A 24,343-nucleotide genomic window follows, 5' to 3' on the forward strand; every position below is an offset into this window, starting at 1 on the left:
TTTACAGACTTCAGCTTTAATAACGTCCCATTCATGATATTGGTTCACCGTAAACAAAATAGCTCAGTGAGTCAATGGACAGGAAAGACATGAGGCAGACAGAAATAGCAGGATCAGCCTCCATTGCAAGCAAAGTGGCAAACAAAAAGGCATATTCACATACCAAACACAACAGCAACAATACATGTCACAATGAATAGGATACACCACCCTGTAGCTCACTGTATCCACCACAAACACACGAGTACGACAATGCTGTTCTGTTATCATAATGATTAGGCTACTGACCATAAACTTGATTTGAAAGGACCATTCTCCTTGCCTTATTGGTCATTATGGTCATTACAGCCAAACTATCCAGGGAAGGGAGAGCGTTATCAGTTGGGGTGGATGTAGCTGTTCAGGCCAGGGTATGGGTAGATGTGTCTGAGTGGCTTGGAACACCTGGCGCCGTCTCCACTGCTGGCCTTGTGGGCACACTCATCACTGTCTGTGTTGCAGGTGCCACAGTGGCAGCTGAGGGCCACGGGGTAGGTGAAGAGAGGGTTGGCATGGAGCGGGCAACCAGGTAGTATGACTGTTCGGTACTCCACCTGGTCATAGGTACAGCCTCTCTGGATAAGGAAACGTGGTCCGGCCAGCTCCTTCATGTTACTGTCCTGGTAATCACACGCACACAAACACACATGCTTAACATACACTAAGTGTACCAAACATATTGAGTTGCACCCCCTTTTGCCCTCAGAACATCCACAATTCATTGGGACATGGACTCTACAAAGTGTTGAAACTGTTCCACAGGGATGCTGGCCCATGTTGACTCCAATGCTTCCCACAGTTGTGTCAAGTTGGCTGGATGTCCTTTGGGTGGCGGACCATTCTTTATGCACACCGTTGAGCGTGAAAAACCCAGCAGCGTTGCAGTTCTTGACACACTCAAACTGGTGCGCCTGGCACCTACTAACATACCCCGTTCTAAGGCACTTAAATCTTTTGTCTTGCCCATTCACCCTCTGAATGGCACACTTACACAATTTCAATTGTCTCAAGGCATAAAAGTCCTTCTTTAACCCATCTCCTCCCGATCATCTACACTGATTGAAGTGTATTTACCAAGTGACATAAATAAGGGATCATAACTTTCACCTGGATTCATGGAAAGAGCAGGTGTTCTCAATGTTTTGTACACTCAGTATATGCAGTACATTACATACTGTACATGCGATGTAGGTCAAATATGCCTCACGGTCGGCCTGCGATTGGAATTTGTTATAGTTTCAAGTTATACTTATATTTTAGCGTCTCTTCTGCAATGCAAAACGTGTGACAGGATATATAATGTATACGTTGTATTTTGCATATTGACCTTGTCTGTATCTACTAGTCTGCTGCTATCATGGCCAGGTCGGTCTTATAAAATATTATGCAAAATCTCGATGAGATTACTCTGATAAAATAAAGGTAAAACATCATATATTTTATGGGGGGATAAAAGTTTATGTGAGTGCATTTTACAGATCCATTAAAGAACTAAGAATGTCTGGTTGAGGTTATAGGCTACTTACCCTTGAGTAGCAGAAGCCCATGCAAATGGTCGTATTGATGGCCACGCAGAAGTCACATTCACGTCTCTCCTCATACAGAGTGTAATCCGTGGGCACACACATGGGCACAGCTTGGCTGAAGAGCAGGCAAAGGAGACCATACATGGCCACGGACAATTCCATTTGGCAAACAGCGAAGATGTTCTGTCACACAATCAAGAACCTGCATAGAAGTAGAGCAAATGGCAAGAATAAAATCTGAACAAATCTAAAGTTTTTTAGCTGGAAATATGAAAAAATTGAGGTTGACGCATTTGAGAAGCCATTTTAATGAAACACAACTCAGTCATGCACCAATAGCACGACAAAGAAGCTGTACCAGTGTTCCCATCAGGTCAGCTCTGCTCACTCACCTGGTAGAGCTGGGCACCTGCAGGTCTGATGATGCTGTCTGATGGAGCCTGATGGTCTTTATACAGTCATCCTAATCCACCTTGATCCTACTGGACCATTATCTCCCATCTCTGACAGTGTGGACACAGGAAACTCCTGGCCCATTATGAGGATGACATGCATTAATAAAAGGCATCCTCTGTAACTACAAACTTCCATTACCAGTACAGCAATGTGTGGGGTTAACCTGTAATAACCTCATAATAACCCTGCTCTTTGGCAGTATGTAATGCAGTGTGTGGCATTCCCACTTGGTGGCACAATAGAAAACTAAGTGGTAAATTCAAAGATTGGTCCGGTCCAGTAACAACACTGTGTCCAACTCCTAGACGAGCAACTCCTAGAAGTGTATGCTAAATAACAAAAATGTAAATGTTCTTCAAATCTAGGAACAGGATCTGCTAAGCATATAGGGCCTACAACAAGGTTCGCCAACTGGCGGCCCGCGGGCCTAATTTGGCTCGTGGGTGGTTTTATTTGTCCCCCCAAATTTACTGACAAAAAAAAAAAAAAAAATGTTTTTTGTTTTTTTTGTTAAATTTTCATTGTTGAACGTAAAAACACCGGGAAATCAGCTCCAAGTGTTTTTAATTTGGGAAATCTGTTCACAAGTATTTCCACGCATAATAGAAAGAAACGTGATCATATACAAATGAAAGCAAGATTTGAAATGATAATGTTAGTCAAATATTATATATGTTTGGGCTTCTTGTGGTCAGTTTGCAGTCTACAAATTATATGTAATTATGTTCCGGGCCCTCCGACCATCACTGAAGAACAAATCTGCCCGCGGCTGAATCTAGTTGATGATCCCTGGCCTACAATATGGTTAAAATCACAGGGCAAAGTGGAGATGCAACCATAAGCTTACATATCCAATTATTTCAGATCTACATGTTCCTATACATCATTTGCCTAGGGGTCAGGGGTGAGAGGTTATTTCTGGACATAGGCCTACTTTTCTTGTTTTGTTACACTTTCAATTGGTTGGAAAAAAAAGATGTGAAAGTGAGCTTAAAAATATCAAGCTTTGCAAGCAATCATGTGTTCTGAAATATGGTCAAAGTTCATGCAACGCCATAAAGACGTGTAACATCCTGAAATACCTTGTCTATTAAACTCTGATGAGCTCTATAACAAAGTCATTCAGGATTCCATGTAGGCCTATAACTGCAACCAACCCAATTGAACTATTTGCTGTTACATAAGACGTTTTTTTGTTTTTGTTTTGTAAGGAATTTGATACTTCCACTTTAGGTCGCTGTAGTGAAGTGAGCGTGAGGCTCCTCTCACCACCCATGTGCTTATCAAGGCCTTCAGCCACCAGAGCCATGGCCTTTTCACCCCACTGCCATCTAGAAGGTGGAGACAGTACAGGTGCATCAAAGCTGGGAACGAGAGACTGGTAAACAGCTTTTATCTCCAGGCCATCAGACTGTTCAATAGTCACCCGTAGCCGGCATTCGCCCATTACCCACCCCTGAACCTTAGTCACTGGTCTAGCCGGCTACCACCAGGACTCTACCCAGCACCTTAGATACTGCTGCCCAATGTACACTGCCTTCAAGAAAGCATTCACACCCCTTGATTTTTCCCCCCACATTTGGTTGTGTTACAACCTGAATTTAAAATGGATTAAAATGAGATTTTTTTGGTCACTGGCCTACACACGATGCCACATAATGTCAAAGTGGAATTGTGTTCTTAGAACATTTTACAAGCCAAATAAGTTCAGGAGTAAAAATGTGCTTAACAAGTCACAATAACTTATGTTATTGTGTGTGAGATAATTGAGATAATTGAACATGATTTTTTGAATCATCGCTGTACCACACACATACAATTGTCTCTAAGGTCCCTCAGTCGAGCAGTGAATTTCAAACAGATTCAACCACAAAGACCAGGGAGATTTTCCAATGCTTTGCAAAGAAGAGCGCCTATTGGTAGATGGGTAAAAAATATATATTTTAACATGGTGTAGTTATTAATGACACTTTGGCTGGCGTATCAATACACCTAGTCACTACAAAGATATAGGAGTCCTTCCTAACTCAGTTGCCGGAGAGGAAAGAAACCGCTTAGGGATTTCACCATGAGGCCAATGGTGACTTTAAAACAATTACTGAGTTTAATGGCTGTGATAGGATAAAACTGAGGATGGATCAACAACATTGTAGTTATTGCACAATACTAACATAAATGACAGAGTGAAAAGAAGGAAGCTTGTACAGAAAATTTAAATATTTCAAAACATACCTCCTGTTTGCAACAAAGCACTAAAGTAATACTGCAAAAAATGTGGCAAAGCAATTAACTTTTTGTCCTGAATACAAAGTGTTATGTTTGGGGAAAATCCAATACAATGTCACGCCCTGATCTGTTTCACCTGTCTTTGTGATTGTCTCCACCCACCTCCAGGTGTCTCCTGTTTTCCCCATTAGTCCCCGGTGTATTTATCCCTCTGTTTCCTGTCTTTCTGTGCCAGTTTGTCTTGTTTTGCCAAGTCAACCAGCGTTTCGCCTAGCTCCTATTTTTCACCAGTCTCAGTTTTTTCTTAGCCCTCCTCATTTTAACCCTTGCCTGTCCTGATGCCGAATCCGCCTGCCTGACCACTCTGCCTGTTCTGACCTCGAGCGTGCCTATCCCCTTGAACTGTTTGGACTCGGACCTGTTCACTAAACCTCTGCCTGTCCTGACCTCGAGCCTGCCTATCCCCTCGTACTGTTTGGACTCTGACCTGGTTTATAAACTCTCGCCTGTCCCTGACCTGCCTTTTGCCTAGCCCTTTGGGCATAATAAATATTGTAGCTCAACCATCTGCCTCCTGTGTCTGCATTTGGGTCTTGCCTTTTGCCCTTATATTATACTACACATCACTGAGTACCACTCTCCATATTTACAAGCATGATTGATGGCAGCGTCATGTAATGGGTATGCTTTTAGTCAGGAATGGGGAGTTTTTCAGGATAAAAAGGAAACAAAATGGAGCTAAGCACAGGCTAAATCCTAGAAGAAAACCTGGTTCAGTCTGCTTTCCACCAGACACTGGGAGATTAATTCACCTTTCAGCAGGACAATAACCTAAAACACAAGGCCAAATCTACACTGGAGTTTCTTACCAAGAAGACAGTGATCAAGATTTAAATCTACTTGGAAATCTATGGCAATACCTGAAAATGGTTCTCCAGCAATGATCAACTACCCAATCTGACAGAGCTTGAAGAATTTTTAAAACAATAATGGGCAACTGTTGCACAATCTAGGTGTGGAAAGCTCTTAGAGACTTACCCAGAAAGACTCACAGCTATAATCGCTTCCAAAGGTGCTTCTATAAAGTATTGACTCAGGGGTGTGAATACTTAAGTGAATAGAATATTTCTGTATTTCATTGTCAAACAATTTGCAAAAATGACTAAAAACATGTTTTCACTTTGTCAATGAGGGTTATTTTGTGTAGACTATATTCTTGATCCATTTTGAATTCAGGCTGTAACGCAACAAAATGTGGACTAAGTCAAGGGGTATGAATACTTTACGAAGGCACTGTACATAGAGTCCTTGAACACTGGTCAACGTAATAATGTTTACATACTGTTTTATGCCCACTTTATATATGTATAGTGTATTGTAGTCATGGCTCATCCAATATAACTACTGCTGTAAACATGTTTTCTATTCATATGCTGTCCATACTATCTATACACACCATTATTTGAATATACACTTTATATACAAAAGTATGTGGACACCCCTTAAAATGAGTGGATTCTGCTATTTTAGCCACACTCATTGCTGACAGAAGTATAAAATTGAGCACACAGCCATCCAATCTCCATTGACAAATATTGGCAGTAGAATGGTCTTACTAAAGAGCTAAGTAACTTTCAACATGGCACCGTCATAGGATGCCACCTTTCCAACAAGTGAGTTTGTCAAATTTCTGCCCTGCTAGAGCTGCCCTGGATAACTGTAATTTCTGTTCATGTGAAGTGGAAAGTCTAGGAGCAACAACATCTCAACCGCAAAGTGGTAGGCCATACAAGCACACAAAAAGGGACTGCCAAGTACTGAAGCACGTAACGCGTAAAAATCTCGTCTGTCCTCGTTTGCAATATTCACTACCGAGTTCCAAACGGCCTCTGGAAGCAACTTCAGCACAATAACTGTTAATCGGGAGCGTCGTTAAATGGGTTTCCATGCCCGAGCAGCCGCACACAAGCCTAAGATCACCATGCTCAATGCCAAGCGTTTGCTGGAGTGATGAATCACGCTTCACAATCTGACAGTTCGACGGACAAATCTGGGTTTGGTGGATGCCAGGGGAAAGCTACCTGCCCGAACGCATCGTGCCAACTGTAAAGCTTGGTGGTGGAATAATGGTCTGGGGCTGTTTTTAATGGTTTGGGCTAGGCCCCTTAGTTCCAGTGAAGGGAAATCTTAACGCTTCAGCATACAATGATATTCTAGACGATTCTGTGCAACAGTTTGGGGAAGGCCCTTTCCTGTTTCAGCATGACAATGCCCCCGTGCACAAAGCCAGATCCATACAGAAATGTTTTGTCAAGATCGGTGTAGAAGAACTTGACTGTCTTGCACAGAGCCCTGATCGCAACGCCATCAATCACCTTTGAGATGAATTGGAACACCCACTGCGAGGTAGGCCTAAATGCGCAACATCAGTGCCCGACCTCACTAATGCTCTTGTGGCTGAATGGAAGTCCCCACAGCAATGTTGCAACATCTGTTGGAAAGCCTTCTGACATTGCTCTTTCTGATACATCTTCATTTCTTAGTTATTTGCATGGACTCTACAGACTTTTTTTCTCTGTCCTCGATAGATTTAGTAACACTAATTCTGTCTATAATAGAAGGGGGAAAACTCCAATAACTTTTGAACGGACTATGAAAGAGACATGAGGTTTGGACCATTGGTTTTCTTAGAGTAGTATCTACACAATTCAAATATATGTTATTTTACCCATTGGTCAAAATAAGATGTTTTGATTGGACACCGTACATGGAGTAATGGAAACATTTTGCCGTTAATGCCCATTTCTCTCAATTTTACACATTTTCATGTCTTATGAAACCAGGATACGAATCCTGACTGAATAAAACATGTAATAATAATACTTTAAAAAATATGAATACAGGACCCGCGGTCCTGGGTCCGGATTCGGCCACGGTCTGCCTATTGAGTGTGTCTGGTGTAGAGCTTGTTCTGTGACACAGGCCTGACCGGATAACCAAGGCAACCTGACATTCAACTAATTGAAACACTAGTGGCAATGAAAAAATAACAGAACAAATTGTTCAGTGTTCCTCAGCAGTAGGCTCAAAGCCAATGAATGTTCAGTTCCTGGTTACAGTAAATATTCTTGTCAACATTAAGTACTGAGAACAGGGACTTGAAATCTAAAAGCTTTCAGGCTATGGCAGGTTTATTTTCATCTGAAATCTCATATTATACCCCACAATCTTAAACAAACTTAACCCAACTATAAAATCAACGTGCTTGATTGGCATATAGTAAGCCCTCAATACACCTTGTTTATGAGGTACTGCCTTCCAGGAAATGAAATAATCTACTGCATTGTTGGGAACAGATAACCAATGGAAGGTGCACAATGCAGAAATTGCTCAGTCATTTCCTGGTTTCTAAAATTCTAATTTGCCTAATTTCAGTGTATGTGACAAAATAAGCAAGATAATCATTGTACTCTCTAAACTTCTGTGAAATATATTTTCCCTATCCCAAAATATTGTATTTTCAGTTGTTTGAAGATGGTTAATACCACTAAAAATGGCAAAAACTTAACTTAAACCATCCTGTTGTGTTCCGGTTGAATTGGACCAATTTACAAGTTTTCTCTCTGAAAAATATAGTTAATTTAATCTGATTGTCATAAGGTTCCATGGCTTAGTCCTCACAGGGCATCTGAACACACAAATTACATTTGGATGATTTTCATTCAATTTTGGGTGTTTTATTTAACTTTTGTACACCTCTGGTGTTTCTGTTAAAAAATGATCCGTCTTTAGAAATTAATGGGTTTGACTACAATTAGTCTATAAAATTGAGTTCAGGCACATGCCCATTCATCAGCTGGACACACTACTACACCCCGCCCCCCCCACCCCCACCACACACACACACACACACACACACACACACACACACACACACACACACACACACACACACACACACACACACACACACACACACACACACACACACACACACACACACACACACACTCTTGTGTCCTACTGCCCGAAGGAAAAGAAGAATGTGCTCCTAATGACAACTCTGCACACCGCTGTGAGTATCAGGGAGGACAAGAAGCCCATCACTGTCCTGGATTTACAACAGAGGGGGAGTTAACAACCTTGATAAGGTATGTTATTTCTTTATCTTTCAAGTATCATTCCCTTTTTTTCTATTACCAGATTGTTTTATCTGCACCATAAACATAAGATGTTGTTGTTTGTGGAAATGCTCATTGAATTTGTGAACAATATGGAGTCAACTCTATTTGAATGTTTTTGTTATTGTTAGTAGTACTGTTATTGTTACTGTTGTTCTTTAATATGTTCAGACATTCATTTTGTAATATGGTCAAGTTTTCATGTTTAGTTTTGGGCCTATGTCCTTTCTTTACTAATAAAATCATACCGATCTGTTTTGACCAGGAACACAACAGATGTTATTTTGGGCCTACTATTTAAACATTTGAAACGATTTCAAAACAAATGTCCTTGTTAAACCTTGACACAAGATAGTCTGTGATAAATAGCACAATATGTTTAACCTGAGTATTTGTTATAGTCCAAATAATCCATACATGATGCTTTTTTTACTCAAAAACAAGTTGTTTGAGCTCAGGTCAATGAGGCCTACAGGCCATAAATAGCAAATAGAAGTTCAAAACTTGTAATGTTCACAATAACTTAAGTTGATAAAAAGATCTAACACGACATTAGGTGATAATATGTTTATTATTATGGATTTATAATCAGCTATAATGGGGGGGGGGGGGGGGGGGGGGGTAATTTTGGACCGGGAACACAAAATTAATTAACATGAAACGAACACAACAGGGAAGCATAGAAAAAACGCACATAGAGCAAACCGCTTCTTAGACTTGCTTTCATTGAGAAGGACAGATCTATAACTCACTTTTCCCTGTGAGTAGCCCAAAAAGTTACATATTACAGTTTAAGTGTTTTAATTTGATGTTCATGATTGTATAGAGGATTATGGCGTAGCAGTCAGAAGTCTTTGTCCTGTCGTGTCCCTTGTATATATCTTTTTACATATTTTTCTTTGCATATCTTTTAAAATATTTTCCTAAACCTCAACTTCTAAATACTCTCCTGCAACCCGCAACACCCAATGTGGCGTGGATCTGCTTTTTTCTTAAGTATTTCTATTTACTTCGGCTCTGGAATCCCTCAACTGAAGCTAGCCAGCTAACAACCTACCAGCTATCAGTCAGCAAACCATTGCTAGCGGTCATCAGCTAACCTTTAGCTCGGAAAGCTCTCGCCAGTTCGAACAACATGACTCAAACCAGAGCATAACAGACCTATTTCTCTCCATATCCCTGGATTCCTACTGCAAACTCTGAACATTTTTATCTGGATCTTCGCAACTAGCTAATCGCAATTCCGGGTGACCACTCCTGGCTAGCGTTTCCATCCCGGAGCAAGCACCAATTAGCCTGAAGCTAGCCCGGCCAGGGCTCTTGTGCTACCACCGAAGCCCACTCCGGGGCTACAATATCCGGACCCCTTCTACTGCCGGTACGGGGCACGAAACCCCGCCGATCCTCTACGACTGGAATACCGACATAATCTGCCCGAGGATTCCAACAGGCCCCTCAGGCGCGACACCCGCTGAAGGCCCATTCTGCTAACCTGCTAGGCCTGCTAGCTACCTAGAGCTACTTGGAACCCTACTAATTCCACGACTGGTCTATCGGCGTCACCGCATGAAGAGGCAAAACCAGACTTACCCTCATCTGCTAACTGCTAGATTGCTTGCCTAAGTCTGCTAACTACTAGCTTGCCTGCCCCGGTCTGCTACCTGCTAGCCCCTGCTAACTGCTTGCTTGCTAACCCGGTCTGCTAACTGCTAGCTTGCCAGCCCCGGTCTGCTAACTGCTAGCTTGTTTAGCCCCAGCCTACTAACTGTTAGCTTGTTAGCATCGGCCTGCTAACTGTCTGAATCGCCGTGTCCCGAGTCAGCCCAACCACTCACTGGACCCATATGTTCACTTGGCTATGCATGCCTCTCTCTAATATCAATATGCCTCGTCCATTACTGTCCTGGTTAGTGATTACTGTCTTATTTCACTGTAGAGCCTCTAGCCCTGCTCAATATGCCTTAACCAACCATGTTGTTCCACCTCCTACATAGGTGGAACAACACCTATGTTTTAAACGTCCCTGGTTTAAACGTCTCTAGAGACTATATCTCTCTCATCATTACTCAATGTCTAGGTTTACCTCCAATGTACTCACATCCTACCTTACCTTTGTCTGTACACTATGCCTTGAATCTATGCTATCGTGCCCAGAAACCTGCTCCTTTTACTCTCTGTTCCGAACGTGCTAGATGGCCAGTTCGTATAGCATTTAGCCGTACCCTTATCCTACTTCTCCTCTGTTCCTCTGGTGATGTAGAGGTAAATCCAGGACCTGCAGTGCCTAGCTCCACTCCCACTCCCCAGGTGCTCTCAGTTGTTGGCTTCTGTAACCGTAAAAGCCTTGGTTTCCTGCATGTTAACGTTAGAAGCCTACTCCCTAAATGTATTTTACTCACTGCTTTAGAACACTCTGCCAACCCGGATGTCTTAGCCGTGTCGGAATCCTGGCTCAGGAAAACCACCAAAAACCCTGAAATTTTCATCCCTAACTATAACATTTTCCGCAAAGATAGAACTGCCAAAGGGGGCGGTGTTGCAATCTACTGCAAAGATAGCCTGCAGAGTTCTGTATTACTATCCAAGTCTGTACCCATACAATTCGAGCTTCTACTTCTAAAAATTCACCTTTCCAGAAGCAAGTCGCTCACTGTTGCCGCTTGCTATAGACCTCCCTCTGCCCCCAGCTGTGCCCTCGATACCATATGTGAATTGATTTCCCCCCATCTATCTTCTGAACTCTTGCTACTAGGTGACCTAAACTGGGACATGCTTAACACTGTGGCCATCCTACAATCTAAGCTTGATGCCCTCAATCTCACACAAATGATCAATGAACCTACCAGGTACACCTCCAAATCTGTAAACACGGGCACCCTCATAGATGTCATTTAAACTAACTCACCCTCCAAATACACCTCTACTATTTTCAATCAAGATCACTGCCTCACTGCCTGCATCCGTAATGGGTCTGCGACCAAACGACCACCCCTCATCACTGTCAAATGCTCCCTAAAACACTTCTGCGAGCAGGCCTTTCTAATCGACCTGGCCGGGGTATCCAGGAATGACATTGACCTCATCCCGTCAGTAGATGATGCCTGGCTATTTTTTAAAAGTGCCTTCCTCACTATCTTAAATAAGCATGCCCCATTCAAACTAGGAATAGATATAGTCCTTAGTTCACTCCAGACCTGTCTGCCCTTGACCAGCAGAAAAACATCCTGTGGCATTCTGCATTAGCATCGAATAGCCCCCGTGATATGCAACTTTTCAGGGAAGTTAGGAGCAAATATACACAGGCAGTTAGGAAAGCTAAGGCTAGCTTTTTCAAACGGAAAATTGCATCCTGTAGTACTAGCTCAAAAAAGTTCTGGGACACTGTAAAGTCCATGGAGAATAAGAGCACCTCCTCCCAGCTGCACACTGTTCTGAGGCTCGGAAACACTTTCACCACCAATAAATCCACTATAATTGAGAATTTCAATAAGCATTTCTCTACGGCTGGCCATGCTTTCCACCTGGCTACCCCTACCCCGGTCAACTGCCCGGCATCCTCCACAGCAACCCCGCCAAAGCCCCCACCATTTCTCCTTCACCCAAATCCAGATAGCTGATGTTCTGAAAGATCTTCAAAATCTGGACCCCTACAAATCAGCCGGGCTAGACAATCTGGACCCTCTCTAAAATTATCTGCAAAATTGTTGCAACCCCTATTACTAGCCTGTTCAACCTCTCTTTAGTATCATCTGAGATTCCCAAAGATTGGAAAGCTGCCACGGTCATCCCCCTCTTCAAAGGGGGTGACACTCTAGACCCAATCTACTACAGACCTATATATATCCTACCCTGTCTTTCTAAGGTCTTCAAAAGCCAAGTTAACAAACAGATTACAGACCATTTCGAATCCCACTGTACCTTCTCCGCTATGCAATCTGGTTTCAGAGCTGGTCATGGGTGCACCTCAGCCACGCTCAAGGTCCTAAACGACATCATAACCGCCATCGATAAGAGACATTACTGTGCAGCCGTATTCATCGACCTGGCCAAGGCTTTCGACGACTGTCAATCACCACATTCTATATGCAGACTCGACAGCCTTGGATTCTCAAATGATTGCCTCGCCTGGTTTACCAAATACTTCTCTGATAGAGTTCAGTGTGTCAAACCTGAGGGCCTGTTGTCCGGACCTCTGGCAGTCTCTATGAGGGTGCCACAGGGTTCAATTCTTGGGCCGACTCTCTTCTCTGTATACATCAATGATGTTGCTTTTGCTGCTGGTGATTCTCTGATACACCTCTACGCAGATGACACCATTCTGCATACTTCTGGCCCCTCTTTGGACACAGTGTTAACTAACCTCCAGACAAGCTTCAATGCCATACAACTCTCCTCCCGTGGCCTCCGTGGCTCCAGCAGGTATATCTCACTGGTCACCCCCAAAGCCAATTCCTCCTTTGGTCGCCTTTCCTTCCAGTTCTCTGCTGCCAATGACTGGAACGAACTGCAAAAATCTCTGAAGCTGGAGACTCATATCTCCCTCACTAACTTTAAGCACCAGCTGTCAGAGCAGCTCACAGATCACTGCACCTGTACATAGCCCATCTGTGAACAGCCCATCTATCTACCTACCTCATCCCCATACTGTATTTATTTATTTATCTTGCTCCTTTGCACCCCAGTATCTCTACTTGCACATTCATCTTCTGCACATCTACCATTCCAGTGTTTAATTGCTATATTGTAATTACTTCGCCACCATTGCCTATTTATTGCCTTAACTCCCTTATCTTGCTTCATTTGTACTCACTGTATATATACTTTTTGTTTTCTTTGTTCTACTGTATGTTTTGTTTATTCCATTTGCAACTCTGTGTTGTTGTATGTGTCAAATTGCTATGCTTTATCTTGGCCAGGTCGCAGTTGCAAATGAGAACTTGTTATCAAATAGCCTACCTGGTTAAATAAAGGTGAAATAAAAAAAAAATGTACTGTATCTCATGTTTATGTAAGGTTGTAACTGAGTCCTTGAGTGATTCAGTATCCTTAATTTCCCCCAAAACTGGGCATTGTCTTCTATTTCAAAAAGTGCTCGCATCTAAAATTATTTTTACAATATACTGACTCATGCAATGGGATGGAATGACTCATCAATGGCTGATCAATGACTGCATGGGTTGTTCTATCTCACAGCTGACTTAGCTTGTCTGGAAAGTCTAATCAGTCAAGTTTTAATGTCATGTTCACTAGCACTGGGTTGTAACTGCATTGTAACTGCCTTTCTTGCAAGCTCTAAACCCAACGATACAGTAATCAATATAATTGTGGTACTAAAAATAACATAAGGTAGAACAAAAACACACACAAATGATACAAAATATAATAGAAAAGTTTGGTCTTAGAGTCCATAAATATTGCAGGAGTTCTTGATGCGGATCCCATGCTTCGACAGTTACAACAGTGTCAGGCTGACAATGCATGGCGTTTTACCTCAATAATAAAACCAACAGTATATTTCTATTGAATGGTAGAGCAGCCGGCAGGGCCAAACACACTTTATGAAGTCAGATATGAAGATCGTTCTGTTTTACAATCTTGGAAGGCGGTACGGTGAATTCTGTATCTGTTGTCCTTGGGTGATGATTCATTAAAGTGGTATTTATGGTTAACCAGCACCAATAGTGTGTTCTTCCATGCTTTTGTCAGGACAAGGGGAGCACACAAGGAAGTCTTGCTAAACGGGAGGATGCTTTGCTAGTAGTTTTCAGCGTTGTTCAACATCAACAAGTAAGGAAGACATAGGAATATTGGACATTAGTTCTTGGGATTCTAGGATGTTTGTAGAAGGACATTTCTTTCCATTATGGATGTCTATTGTAAGTGTTAAATAACTGCAATAATTTCAACACTTAATCTGTATTGATACTAGCATTCCTGAGGTGCATATCTAGTTGACTGAGAATTTATGTGCTATTGGTTTGTTCTCTTGGAAGACTGAAAAACGGTTGGCCTCAATTTTAGTAAAAGTGTTTTATTTTGACATTCTTGATTTAACTTTGTGAAAGTTAAATAATTCTGTAATTCATATAACATTCATTTGATCGAGTTTTAAATGGGAAAAATTGTGTGCGTTGGAAAGAAAGGAAATTAAATATTAGCAACATTGCCTAACAATCAAACTGTAAGATCTAAGTTATGAGCAGTGGGTGAAGGTGTTTAGATAGTAAAGGTAAGATAATTGTCGGTCCCTGCCTGAGAGATCTCTTCTGGGCTCATTAACCATGACGATGGGCACAGGGGGCCCCGTGGCCTCGTTCTCTGTGTGGGACTATGTGGTATTTGTGGGCACAGTCCTGGGGGCAGCTGGCATTGGCCTGTTCCAAGCCATCCGGGGCCGCAAGAACAACAACAGCGGTGAGTTCCTGCTGGGGGGCCGTCAGATGACAGCGGTGCCCGTTGCCATGTCCCTCACTGCCAGCTTCATGTCTGGCATCACCGTGATAGGCACACCAGCCGAAGCCTATCGGTTTGGGGCGGACTACTGGATCTTTGCCATCTCCTATGCCATCATGTCCATCATCACCGCCGAGATATTTGTCCCTCTCTTCTACCGCCTGGGCATCACCAGCACCTATGAGGTAAGGAGATATACCAGACAGTGTCAGACCCACTTGGGTCAAATACATTGTACTTTTGTGACCATTCCACTGGGTCTATTGTACCGGTCAAACAGCAAGTGCAATCAACGTGGATGGAGATAAAGTGAAGAGCAATAGGGGAACTTGGGTAAGAGGTTAGGGGTAGGAATTAAGATGAATCAGTAGGGAGAGGTGTTGATGAGAGGGTAGTGCTCTAACATGTCTATCCGTTGTAATTTAACTAATGATTTATCACTGATCCACGAAAGCAATCTAATCCAGGAGGGGTGTCTATCTGTTACATCTGTCACATTCAGCATCTATGAGGACTAAATGTGTGACTAACTGCATTAAAAGTCCATACAATTATTTCCTTTGTTTTGAAAAATAAACCATTGATGACTTAATCAAAAATAATGTTGAGGCTTTAGGCTTGCAGATAATAATGATGATGATTCTAATTTGTGAAGTGCTTTTCTCAGACCCAAGGTGCAAACATTTTGCAATAAATAGTAATAATAATAAAAACAATCCAGAACATAGAACACAGACAACAATCAAAGCTATATACAGGTGTCGCCAGATCCAGAGGACAAAATAACAGAATTAGCTGAGGTCCTTGTAAGCTTTTCTGAACAGCACAGTTTTGAGCTATGCCTTAAAGTAGGAACGAGACTCTGCAGCCCTAATAGTTTCTGAAAGCCCTGTCACCCATAGTTTTTAGTCTGCTGCTGGGGTGCTGAAGGTAGACAGACCTGGAGGAGCGAGGGGTGCATGTGGGGCAGGAGGGTAGAATGAGGTACAAGAGATACTTGGGTCCAGAGTTGTGGGTAGGTGTGAACCAGGATGTACTTATGAAAAGTCTATGCATCCTTCATTATCATCACTTCCTGATTACCCAGATAACAATTCTAGGGAGAAATAACATTTTTTGTAATGTTACCCGTAATGTACCCCTAATGTTCGAGTGTTCAGTTTTCCATTAGTTAGGGGAACAATCTGTGTTAACAAAGACCTTCTGAGAACCCTTTTAGCAGATTTTGATGTCAGAGTTAGTCCCTTAATTTGAAACAGAACATACTCAGAACATGGTTACCATGTTCTCAGAATATACAATATTAATGTTCTAGAACCATTTCATGGGACGTTACAAGAAAATTAACGTGTTCAGTTTTCTGAGGGTTCGTGACCTAATGAGACACTTACGGGAACGTTCTCAAACAATTTGGGAACATGTTGTTGTTAGCTGGGTAGAAACAAATATTTACAAGTGTAAAAAGCCAATGAAATCAGGCAGGTTTGACTAAAAATGTTTATTTTCTCTGCAGTATCTGGAGATGCGCTTTAATAAGTTGATTCGGGTGATCGGGACATCCATGTACATCACACAAACGGTAAATATTCAGTTAACATCATGAAGATGGGATGAAAAGATAGGCAATACTTCCCCAAGGATTTGGTGGAAACAATAATATCTGTAATACTTTAACGACAAAAAATGTCCCTTTTTTCCATTGCCTGTTTTTCTGAAGCCATCTGGCCATCTCAGGTAAACATTCCACCTTTATGAATGTGCATCAAGTATATGTTTACATCAATCAACTAATTGCTGTGTTTCTTTCAGGCCCTGTACACTGGTATGGTCATATATGCGCCAGCTCTCGCACTCAATCAAAGTAAGTCATATGCAAAGTACCTCTGTAATGTCCCTTATCCAAACCACAATAATATTATATGTGCGTTGATCGAGGGTCTGACTGATTATACATCTTTAGCTAATTCAATTGGTCTATGATCTGATGATTGTGTTGTCTAATTGTTCATGAATTGATGCTATCAGCAGCTCAAAAGAGAACATGCAGATATTGTTAGGTTAAGTGATATCATACATGATTCATATGTATATAGTTTAATCTCAAGGAAACAGTTGAAGAGTACTATTTGGACAAGTCATGTAAAGAGGTCTGTACCTCTAGGTGTTTCAGTCACATGGCTGAACTTCTGTGTGTTTCAGTCACAGGAATGAACCTCTGGGGAGTGCTGGTGGCCACTGGGGTGGTGTGCATCCTCTACTGTACCCTGGTCAGTGGCTCATCTCACACACTCCCAATCAGCAATCAACACCTTCCTGCTGTGACAATACACATGACCAAGGCCAGGAGTTTTTCCCATGACATGACCGTGCAGGGAAAACTGTAACCCAGTTATGGGCAATTACTAGGGTCCAGGAAACACAACAGAACCTACACATGAACATACCTCTTTTGTGTACATGAGGTTACGGCATGTTAGTCTACATTCCTTCCCCTGACTCCATGTTGTTTTGTGGTTCTCAGGGAGGTCTGAAAGCGGTGATATGGACAGACGTGTTTCAGATGGTGATCATGTTAGCAGGTTTCGTGGCTGTCATCGCAAGGGGGGCTGTCATCCAGGGGGGCCTGGGGAAGATCTGGGACGACTGCTACCAGGGAGGCAGGCTCAGCGCGTTTGAGTAAGTATAATGTCCACAAATGTCATGCAGGGATTGAATAGCTACAATGATAAAAATGCATTACCAGCACAGTATGACCCCGCATAGTTTCCTGAGCGTTTTCAATTTAATACCTTCTAATGCAGTTTTGATCCAGACCCTTTGAAGCGTCACACGTTCTGGACGATCGTGGTTGGTGGCAGTGTAATGTGGGTGTCCATTTACTCCATCAACCAGTCACAGGTGCAGCGTTACATCTCTTGCAAAACCCTAACCCAAGCCAAACTGTAAGGTGCACTCCTACTTTCCACAATTTAGAACAATCATACAGGAAAAGCTGTGAAAGAAGAATAGCAATATGAGTGTTTTTTCCATGTTTGCTTTCTTTAAACCCCTTAGGTCACTGTATGGGAATATAATTGGTCTCTGGTTGACTGTGAGCTTAGCAGTGTTCTCCGGCCTCACCATGTACTCCATTTACAAAGACTGTGATCCATTCACTAACGGTGATGTAGGGGCAGTTGATCAGGTAAGTAAGTGTAAGACAGCTATGGTTAATATAGGCATGGACGGCATATAAATTGCTGCACTAATATTAAGGAAGTCTCGAGGTTCTGCTCGCCTGAGTTAGAATATCTCATGATAAATTGTAGACCATACTTTTTACCAAGAGAGTCTACATCTATATTTTTTGTAGCAGTCTATTTACCACCACAAACCGATGCTGGCACTTAGACTGTACTCAACAAGCTGTAAGGCCATAAGCCAACAAGAAAATGCTCTTCCAGAGGCAGAGCTCCTAGTGGCTGGTGATTTCAATGCAGGAAAACTGAAATCCGTTTTACATCATTTCTACCAGCATATCAACTGTGCGACTAAAGGGAGAAAAAAAACTCTAGATGATCTTTACTCACACAGACATGCATACAAAGCTCTCCTTCGCCCCCCATTTGGCAAATCTGACGATGACTCTGTCCTCCAGATTCTTGCTTACATGCAAAGACTCAAACAGGAAGTACCAGTGACATGCTTAATTCAGAAGTGGTCAGATTAAGCAGATGTTAAATTACAGGACTGCTTTGCTAGCACAGACTGGAATATGTTCCGGGATTCATCCGATGGCATTGAGGAGTTTACCACATTAGTCACTGGCTTCATTACTAAGTGCATCGACAACGTCTTCCCCACAGTGACCGTACATACATATCCCAACCAGAAGCCATGGACTAAAGGCAATATCCGCACTGACATAAAGGCTAGAGCTGCCGCTTGAAAGGAGCGGGACACTAACTCGGACGCTTATAAGAAATCCTGCTACGCCCTCCAAGGAACCATCCAACAGGCAAAGCGTCAATACAGGACTAAGACCAAATCCTACTACACCGGCTCTGATGCTCGTCGGATGTGGCAGGGCTTGCAAATTATCATGGATTATAAAGGGAAACATAGCCACGAGCTGCAAAGTGACATGGGCCTACCAAATGAGGGAAATGCCTTCTATGCTCGCTTCGAGGCAAACAACACTGAACAATGTGTGAGAGCACCTGTTGTTTCGGAAGACTGTGAGATCACTCTCTCCGAAGCCGATGTGAATAAAACCTTTAACAGATTAACATTCAAAATATGGCAGGGCCAGACGGATTACCAGGACATGTACTCAGAGCATGCACTGACCAGTTGTGAAGTGTCTTCACTGACATTTTCAACCTCTCCCTGACCCAGTTTGTAGTACCTACATGTTTCCAGACATATCTACCACGCTGACCTTCAACACGGGGGCCCCTCAGGAGTGTGTGCTTAGTCCCCTTCTGTACTCCCTGTTCACCCACGACTGCGTGGCTTTGCATGACTGTAACACCAACATTAAGTTTGCCGACGACACAACAGTGGTGGGCCTGATAGCCAATGATGAGGAGACAGCCTATAGGGATGATGTTAGAGACGTGGCAGTGTGGTGCTAGGACAACAACCTCTCCCTCAACGTCAGCAAGACAAAAAAGCTGTCAGCGAGACAAAAAAGATACAGGGAAAGGAGGGCCCGAGCACGCCCCCATTCACATCTACGGGCCTGTTGTGGAGCATGTCAGAGCTTCAAGTTCCTCAGTCTCCACATCACTAAGGATCTATCATGGTCCAAGCACACCAACGCAATCTTGAAGAGGGCATGGCAATGCCTCTTCCCGCGTCGGGAGGCTGAAAAGATTTGGCATGGGCCCTCAGATCCTCAAAAAGTTAAATGGCTGCACCATCGAGAGCATCTTGACTGGCTGCATTTATCAAGGCACAAGGTGAGACCCAGATGCAGACACAGGAGGCAGCCCTTCCAAAAGGCCCTGTACCAACTCCTCATGTCTCCTAATGGTGGCTCCCTGCTGGGTCTGTCATGGACAGTTCGTACTATCAAGACACAAGGCGAGACCATAATGCAGACACAGAAGGCAAATGGTTGGAGTCTTACAATGTTTAATGATCCAAAGGGGTAGGCAAGAGAATAGTCGTGGACAGGCAAAAAGGTCAAGACCAGATCAGGGTCCAGGAGGTACAGAGTGGCAGACAGGCTTGTTGTCAAGGCAGGCAGAATGGTCAGGCAGGCGGGTACATTATTTTCTACTCCCTATATATAGCCATGTTATTTTCTACTTCCCATATAATGCCATGTTATTTTCTACTCTCTATATATAGCCATGTTATTTTCTACTCCCTATATATAGCCATGTTATTTTCTACTCCCTATATATAGCCATGTTATTTTCTACTCCCTATATATAGCCATGTTATTCACTGTGTCACTATTTTTTTCTTCTTCTCTTTAACTCTGCATTGTTGAAAAAGGACCAATAAGTAAACATTTCATTGTTAGTCTACACCTGCTGTCTACAAAGCATGTGACAAATAAAATGTGATTAGATTTGAATTTGATTTGTCTATGGCAGTGTTATCAAATGTTGAAACTGACCAGTGTGTGCATGTGTGTGTGTGTGTGTGTGTGTGTGTGTGTGTGTGTGTGTGTGTGTGTGTGTGTGTGTGTGTGTGTGTGTGTGTGTGCGCGTGCGTGCGTGCGTGCGTGCGTGTGTGTGTGTTTGTGTAAACAAGCTGCTTCCTTACCTGGTGATGGACATTCTGGCAGCCTATCCTGGAGTCCCTGGATTGTTTGTGTCTGCAGCATACAGTGGCACCCTAAGGTGAGAATACTCCCAAGGGGAACCCAAATAGAGAAGGTTTGGTCACACAAATGTTCTAGGTGGAAAAGGTCTAGATGGATATTTAAATTGATTGGCATAGTAAGAAAACCCAATCTCACGCCCCTCTACCCCGTCCTGGGTCCAAACACAAGCGGTATTCCACTACTAACCTATCAGTGAATGTGTTTAATTATGAATACCCTGCAGACAAAGGACATTCTTTCTCTTCCCCTCATCTATTGCCATTGTGTCTGTTTCAGTACTGTGTCCTCCAGCATCAATGCGCTGGTGGCTGTCACTGTGGAGGACTTTGTCAGGCCAGTGTGGAAAAACCTGACAGAGAAACAGGTGTCCTGGATCAACATGGGCCTCAGTGAGTTTCACACAAAACAATAACAATCTGAAAAAATGTCATGACCGCCACAGCCCTATGTAAGAGTAACAAAATGACATGTGGGTTCATTCAAATAATACTGTGATACAAATATAGAAGGTCAGTTAGAATTTTTCTTTAGTATGTACATTATATTTCATTATATGTTGTTACTTTACATGTAAATATAGTCTTAATCATCATATGTTCATCATACGTTTATGGGATATTTAATTATCTTTGGACATATTCCAGGTATTTTCTTCGGGTTTTTGTGCATTGGGATGGCTGCAATAGCTTCACTGATGGGAAGCATTTTGCAGGTAGGAAAAACAATCAGATGTGGCTCTGTAGCACCACCTGCTGTCTGGTAGTCATCCCCTCCACTTTATGTCTAACAGTTGTCTCTTTTCAGGCAGCACTGTCCATATTTGGAATGATAAGTGGACCTCTTCTTGGACTTTACGTACTAGGCATGTTCTGGCGCACAGCAAACTCAACAGTAGGCATCCCCCGATTTCTTTCATATCAATCATCATTCATACTCAAAGACTGATTAACTCATTACTCAAAGAGAAATGAACATCTGTAAACACTATAAAAGTCCTGACATAAAAATCAATGTTGTGTTGTTAAATACAACAACGTCAAAGGTTAGGCAATATAAAAATGTATGTGCGGTATCTCTAGGTAAGACAGTACTGAGACTGCTTCCTTATGCCTTGCAGGGGGGACTCACAGGACTGATTGTGGGCCTTGTTATTACCCTGTGGGTAGGGATTGGAGCGCAGATATACCCACCCCTAGCTGATAAGACCAACCCCCTGCCAATCAGTGTGGCAGGCTGTAACCGCACACAGGACCTGAACTACACCACCCTGGCCCCATGGACCGGGGCAGTAACACCGACCCCTCTGCCTGAGTGAGTTACTCACAGTCACTTTATAACCACTGTCTCCAAAGTCCCCTATTCCCCATATAGTGCACTACCTTTGACCAGTCCGATGGTGCTTATAGCTATGGGTTAGCAGCCTTGTTAAACCAGCCTGATCTTGCTAGTTTACATCCTGTGTCACCGAAAGGAATCTGATTTCACGAGGCTAATGTGTTAGGGGGGCTGAGATAAAGTTGCTCAGGTATGACTCTCTCTCTCTCTTTTGTTGTTACAGTGACCGGCCAGCTCTGGCAGACTCATGGTACTCCCTGTCCTACTTGTACTTCTGTCTCCTGGGCAGTCTGGTGACTGTGATTGTGGGCCTGGTGGTAAGCGCTATCACAGGTGAGGACACCTCCTTTAGCGCTAACCCTAACAGCATAGTGCATGTTATGAGTTATGTTTTGACATCATGACCCGACGAGGAGTTTGGTTTCGGAAAAACTCCTAGCCCTAAGTATAATGACTTAGGCTCATTAAAATTGATACTGGATGCATTTATTTAAGCCAGACATCTCCTTGTGTCGTGTCTTTCCAGGTGGTTGCAAGCAGGAGAATCTACGCTTGGATCTCTTTGTAAGGAGACGTGATCTATTCTGCGCTGGCTGTGGCAAGGACTCAGAGGTAAAGCCTCTTCCTCCAACCCTCTCTCTCTCTCTTCCTCCATCTCTCTCTCTCTCTCTTCCCCCTCTCTCCCCATCTCTCTCTCTCTCTCTCTTCCCCCATCTCTCTCTCTCTCTCTCTCTCTCTCTCTCTCTCTCTCTCTCATACTGTAGGCCTACATCTGTATTGAATGTTCTGTGGCTGTGTCTATCTGTCTCTGTGTTAACTGTCTCCTGGTGTGGTCTTTGTGTGTCTTCCACAGGCATTAGACTCTGAGATAAATGAAAAGGCTGGATCGGAGCTGAAGAATGGATCAAACAACGCTGGATTCAAAGACTCTCAGTTTAACATTGTGGATAAGGATGTGGAAAAGGTCACTAAAATGTGATGCTGCCACCAAGCTAAATACACTCTGTCAACTGGAGTGCTCCAAGAGAACGATTTGTCCTCTCACATTTCCATTCTAGTTTTATTGTAATGAAATTCGTTGCTAAGAAAGGAAGCCCATGTGTGTAATTACGCAGATGAAGTCCCTAATCAGCAAATGTGTGTGAAGAACAAGAACAAAGGACTAGCATTACTAACCCCATATTCATCAGGGTCAATATGAACCGTGGGTTTGACAAAACAGTCATGTTATTTTTATGTATTTATTTTAACTCAGCTGGGCTTTCAATTTCTTGCTGTCGAGAGTTGTAATAGTAAAGAATGCACAAGGCACCAATTCAAAATGTGTTTGTGTATGGGCAGTTTTCCTCTTGCTATGTCACTCACTGACAGACTTTAAAGAGCTATTTATAACCTGTTCAAAATGTCCAGTTGATCAACTAGGTAGCCTATGGTAGCTAGGTAGGTATGTTAGGCTAACCAGCTATCTTATAGTTGTAGTTATCATGGCCAGATTAATTGATCAGGGACCTCAACCCCAAAGCGGCCTCCTTTGTTTTTGTTGAGTAACTAAAGTATCATGTGAACACACATATGACATGGCAAAATGTCTATAATTGAAGGAAATTAGCTTTAAAACTGTAACAACAACAACAACAAAAAAAATTGCCTACAAGAGGGGTGTGAACAGTTTGGGGTCGATGGGTTGTGAGGTGGTGGTTTATGACTTTTCAACATTGTGTTAAGATTATAGATAAAATAGGTTTAATTAAAAATACATAAATTAAAATGTACATCTAACCTACTTGTCACTACAAATAATGGACTAATATGAGCATATGCAGTTGATATGTGATCATGTTTATTTTGTATTTTACAGCCCTTTAGGCTGATACAATACATTTGACTGTATATTCATTTTGTGGCTATAAAGATTGTGCTGAAATGTATACTGAGTTAGCTTGCTGTGATTGTTCTTTTTGGGATTTCTTTCATTGTCAAGTTGTTTTCATAAACATGCTTGGTAAAGGGCAATGAGCTAGACACAAATGCATGCTTATTTCTAAACAGGTTTGGAGTGCAACAGTTATACTGTATCTTGTATACATCACATGCATCTTTACCAAGGTGACCATATTCATTAACCACAAACAACTGTACGCTACTAACATACTACATAATACTCAATTTGTTTTCCTGGGGCAAATACCCAGGGTCACATACAGTTAACATGCAGTAGACAAAGCGATTTGTGCAGCCTACCATACACAAACATCCCAAAAAAGGTAGAGAAAACATTTTCTTCCTTTCTTACCTCTCCGGGAACA

The 24,343-nt window shown here is 42.5% G+C and overlaps 2 protein-coding genes across 3 annotated transcripts; one reads left to right on the forward strand and one right to left on the reverse strand.

The window, feature by feature from the left end:
• Positions 1-1,974, reverse strand: tshba (thyroid stimulating hormone subunit beta a). Of its 2 annotated transcripts, NM_001124543.1 has the most exon segments (3): positions 4-659; positions 1,566-1,767; positions 1,958-1,974. In NM_001124543.1, coding segments are annotated over 2 exon segments (444 nt in total). In that variant the 5' UTR covers positions 1,728-1,767; positions 1,958-1,974; the 3' UTR covers positions 4-377.
• A 12,100-nt stretch (positions 1,975-14,074) lies between these two features.
• Positions 14,075-23,965, forward strand: LOC110527761 (sodium-coupled monocarboxylate transporter 1-like). Its single transcript, XM_021609258.3, has 15 exons — positions 14,075-15,066; positions 16,395-16,460; positions 16,691-16,742; positions 17,081-17,148; positions 17,403-17,557; positions 17,683-17,823; positions 17,936-18,065; positions 20,630-20,718; positions 20,979-21,091; positions 21,347-21,414; positions 21,507-21,593; positions 21,820-22,013; positions 22,261-22,370; positions 22,564-22,649; positions 22,891-23,965. Exons 1-15 carry the CDS (start codon positions 14,710-14,712, stop codon positions 23,014-23,016), a joined length of 1,842 nt encoding a protein of 613 aa, XP_021464933.2. The 5' UTR covers positions 14,075-14,709; the 3' UTR covers positions 23,017-23,965.
• Positions 23,966-24,343: the final 378 nt, after the last annotated feature.

This window comes from Oncorhynchus mykiss, chromosome 7 (assembly GCF_057628025.1).
Source record: "Oncorhynchus mykiss isolate SJ-2025 chromosome 7, ASM5762802v1, whole genome shotgun sequence".
Lineage (NCBI taxonomy): Eukaryota > Metazoa > Chordata > Actinopteri > Salmoniformes > Salmonidae > Oncorhynchus > Oncorhynchus mykiss.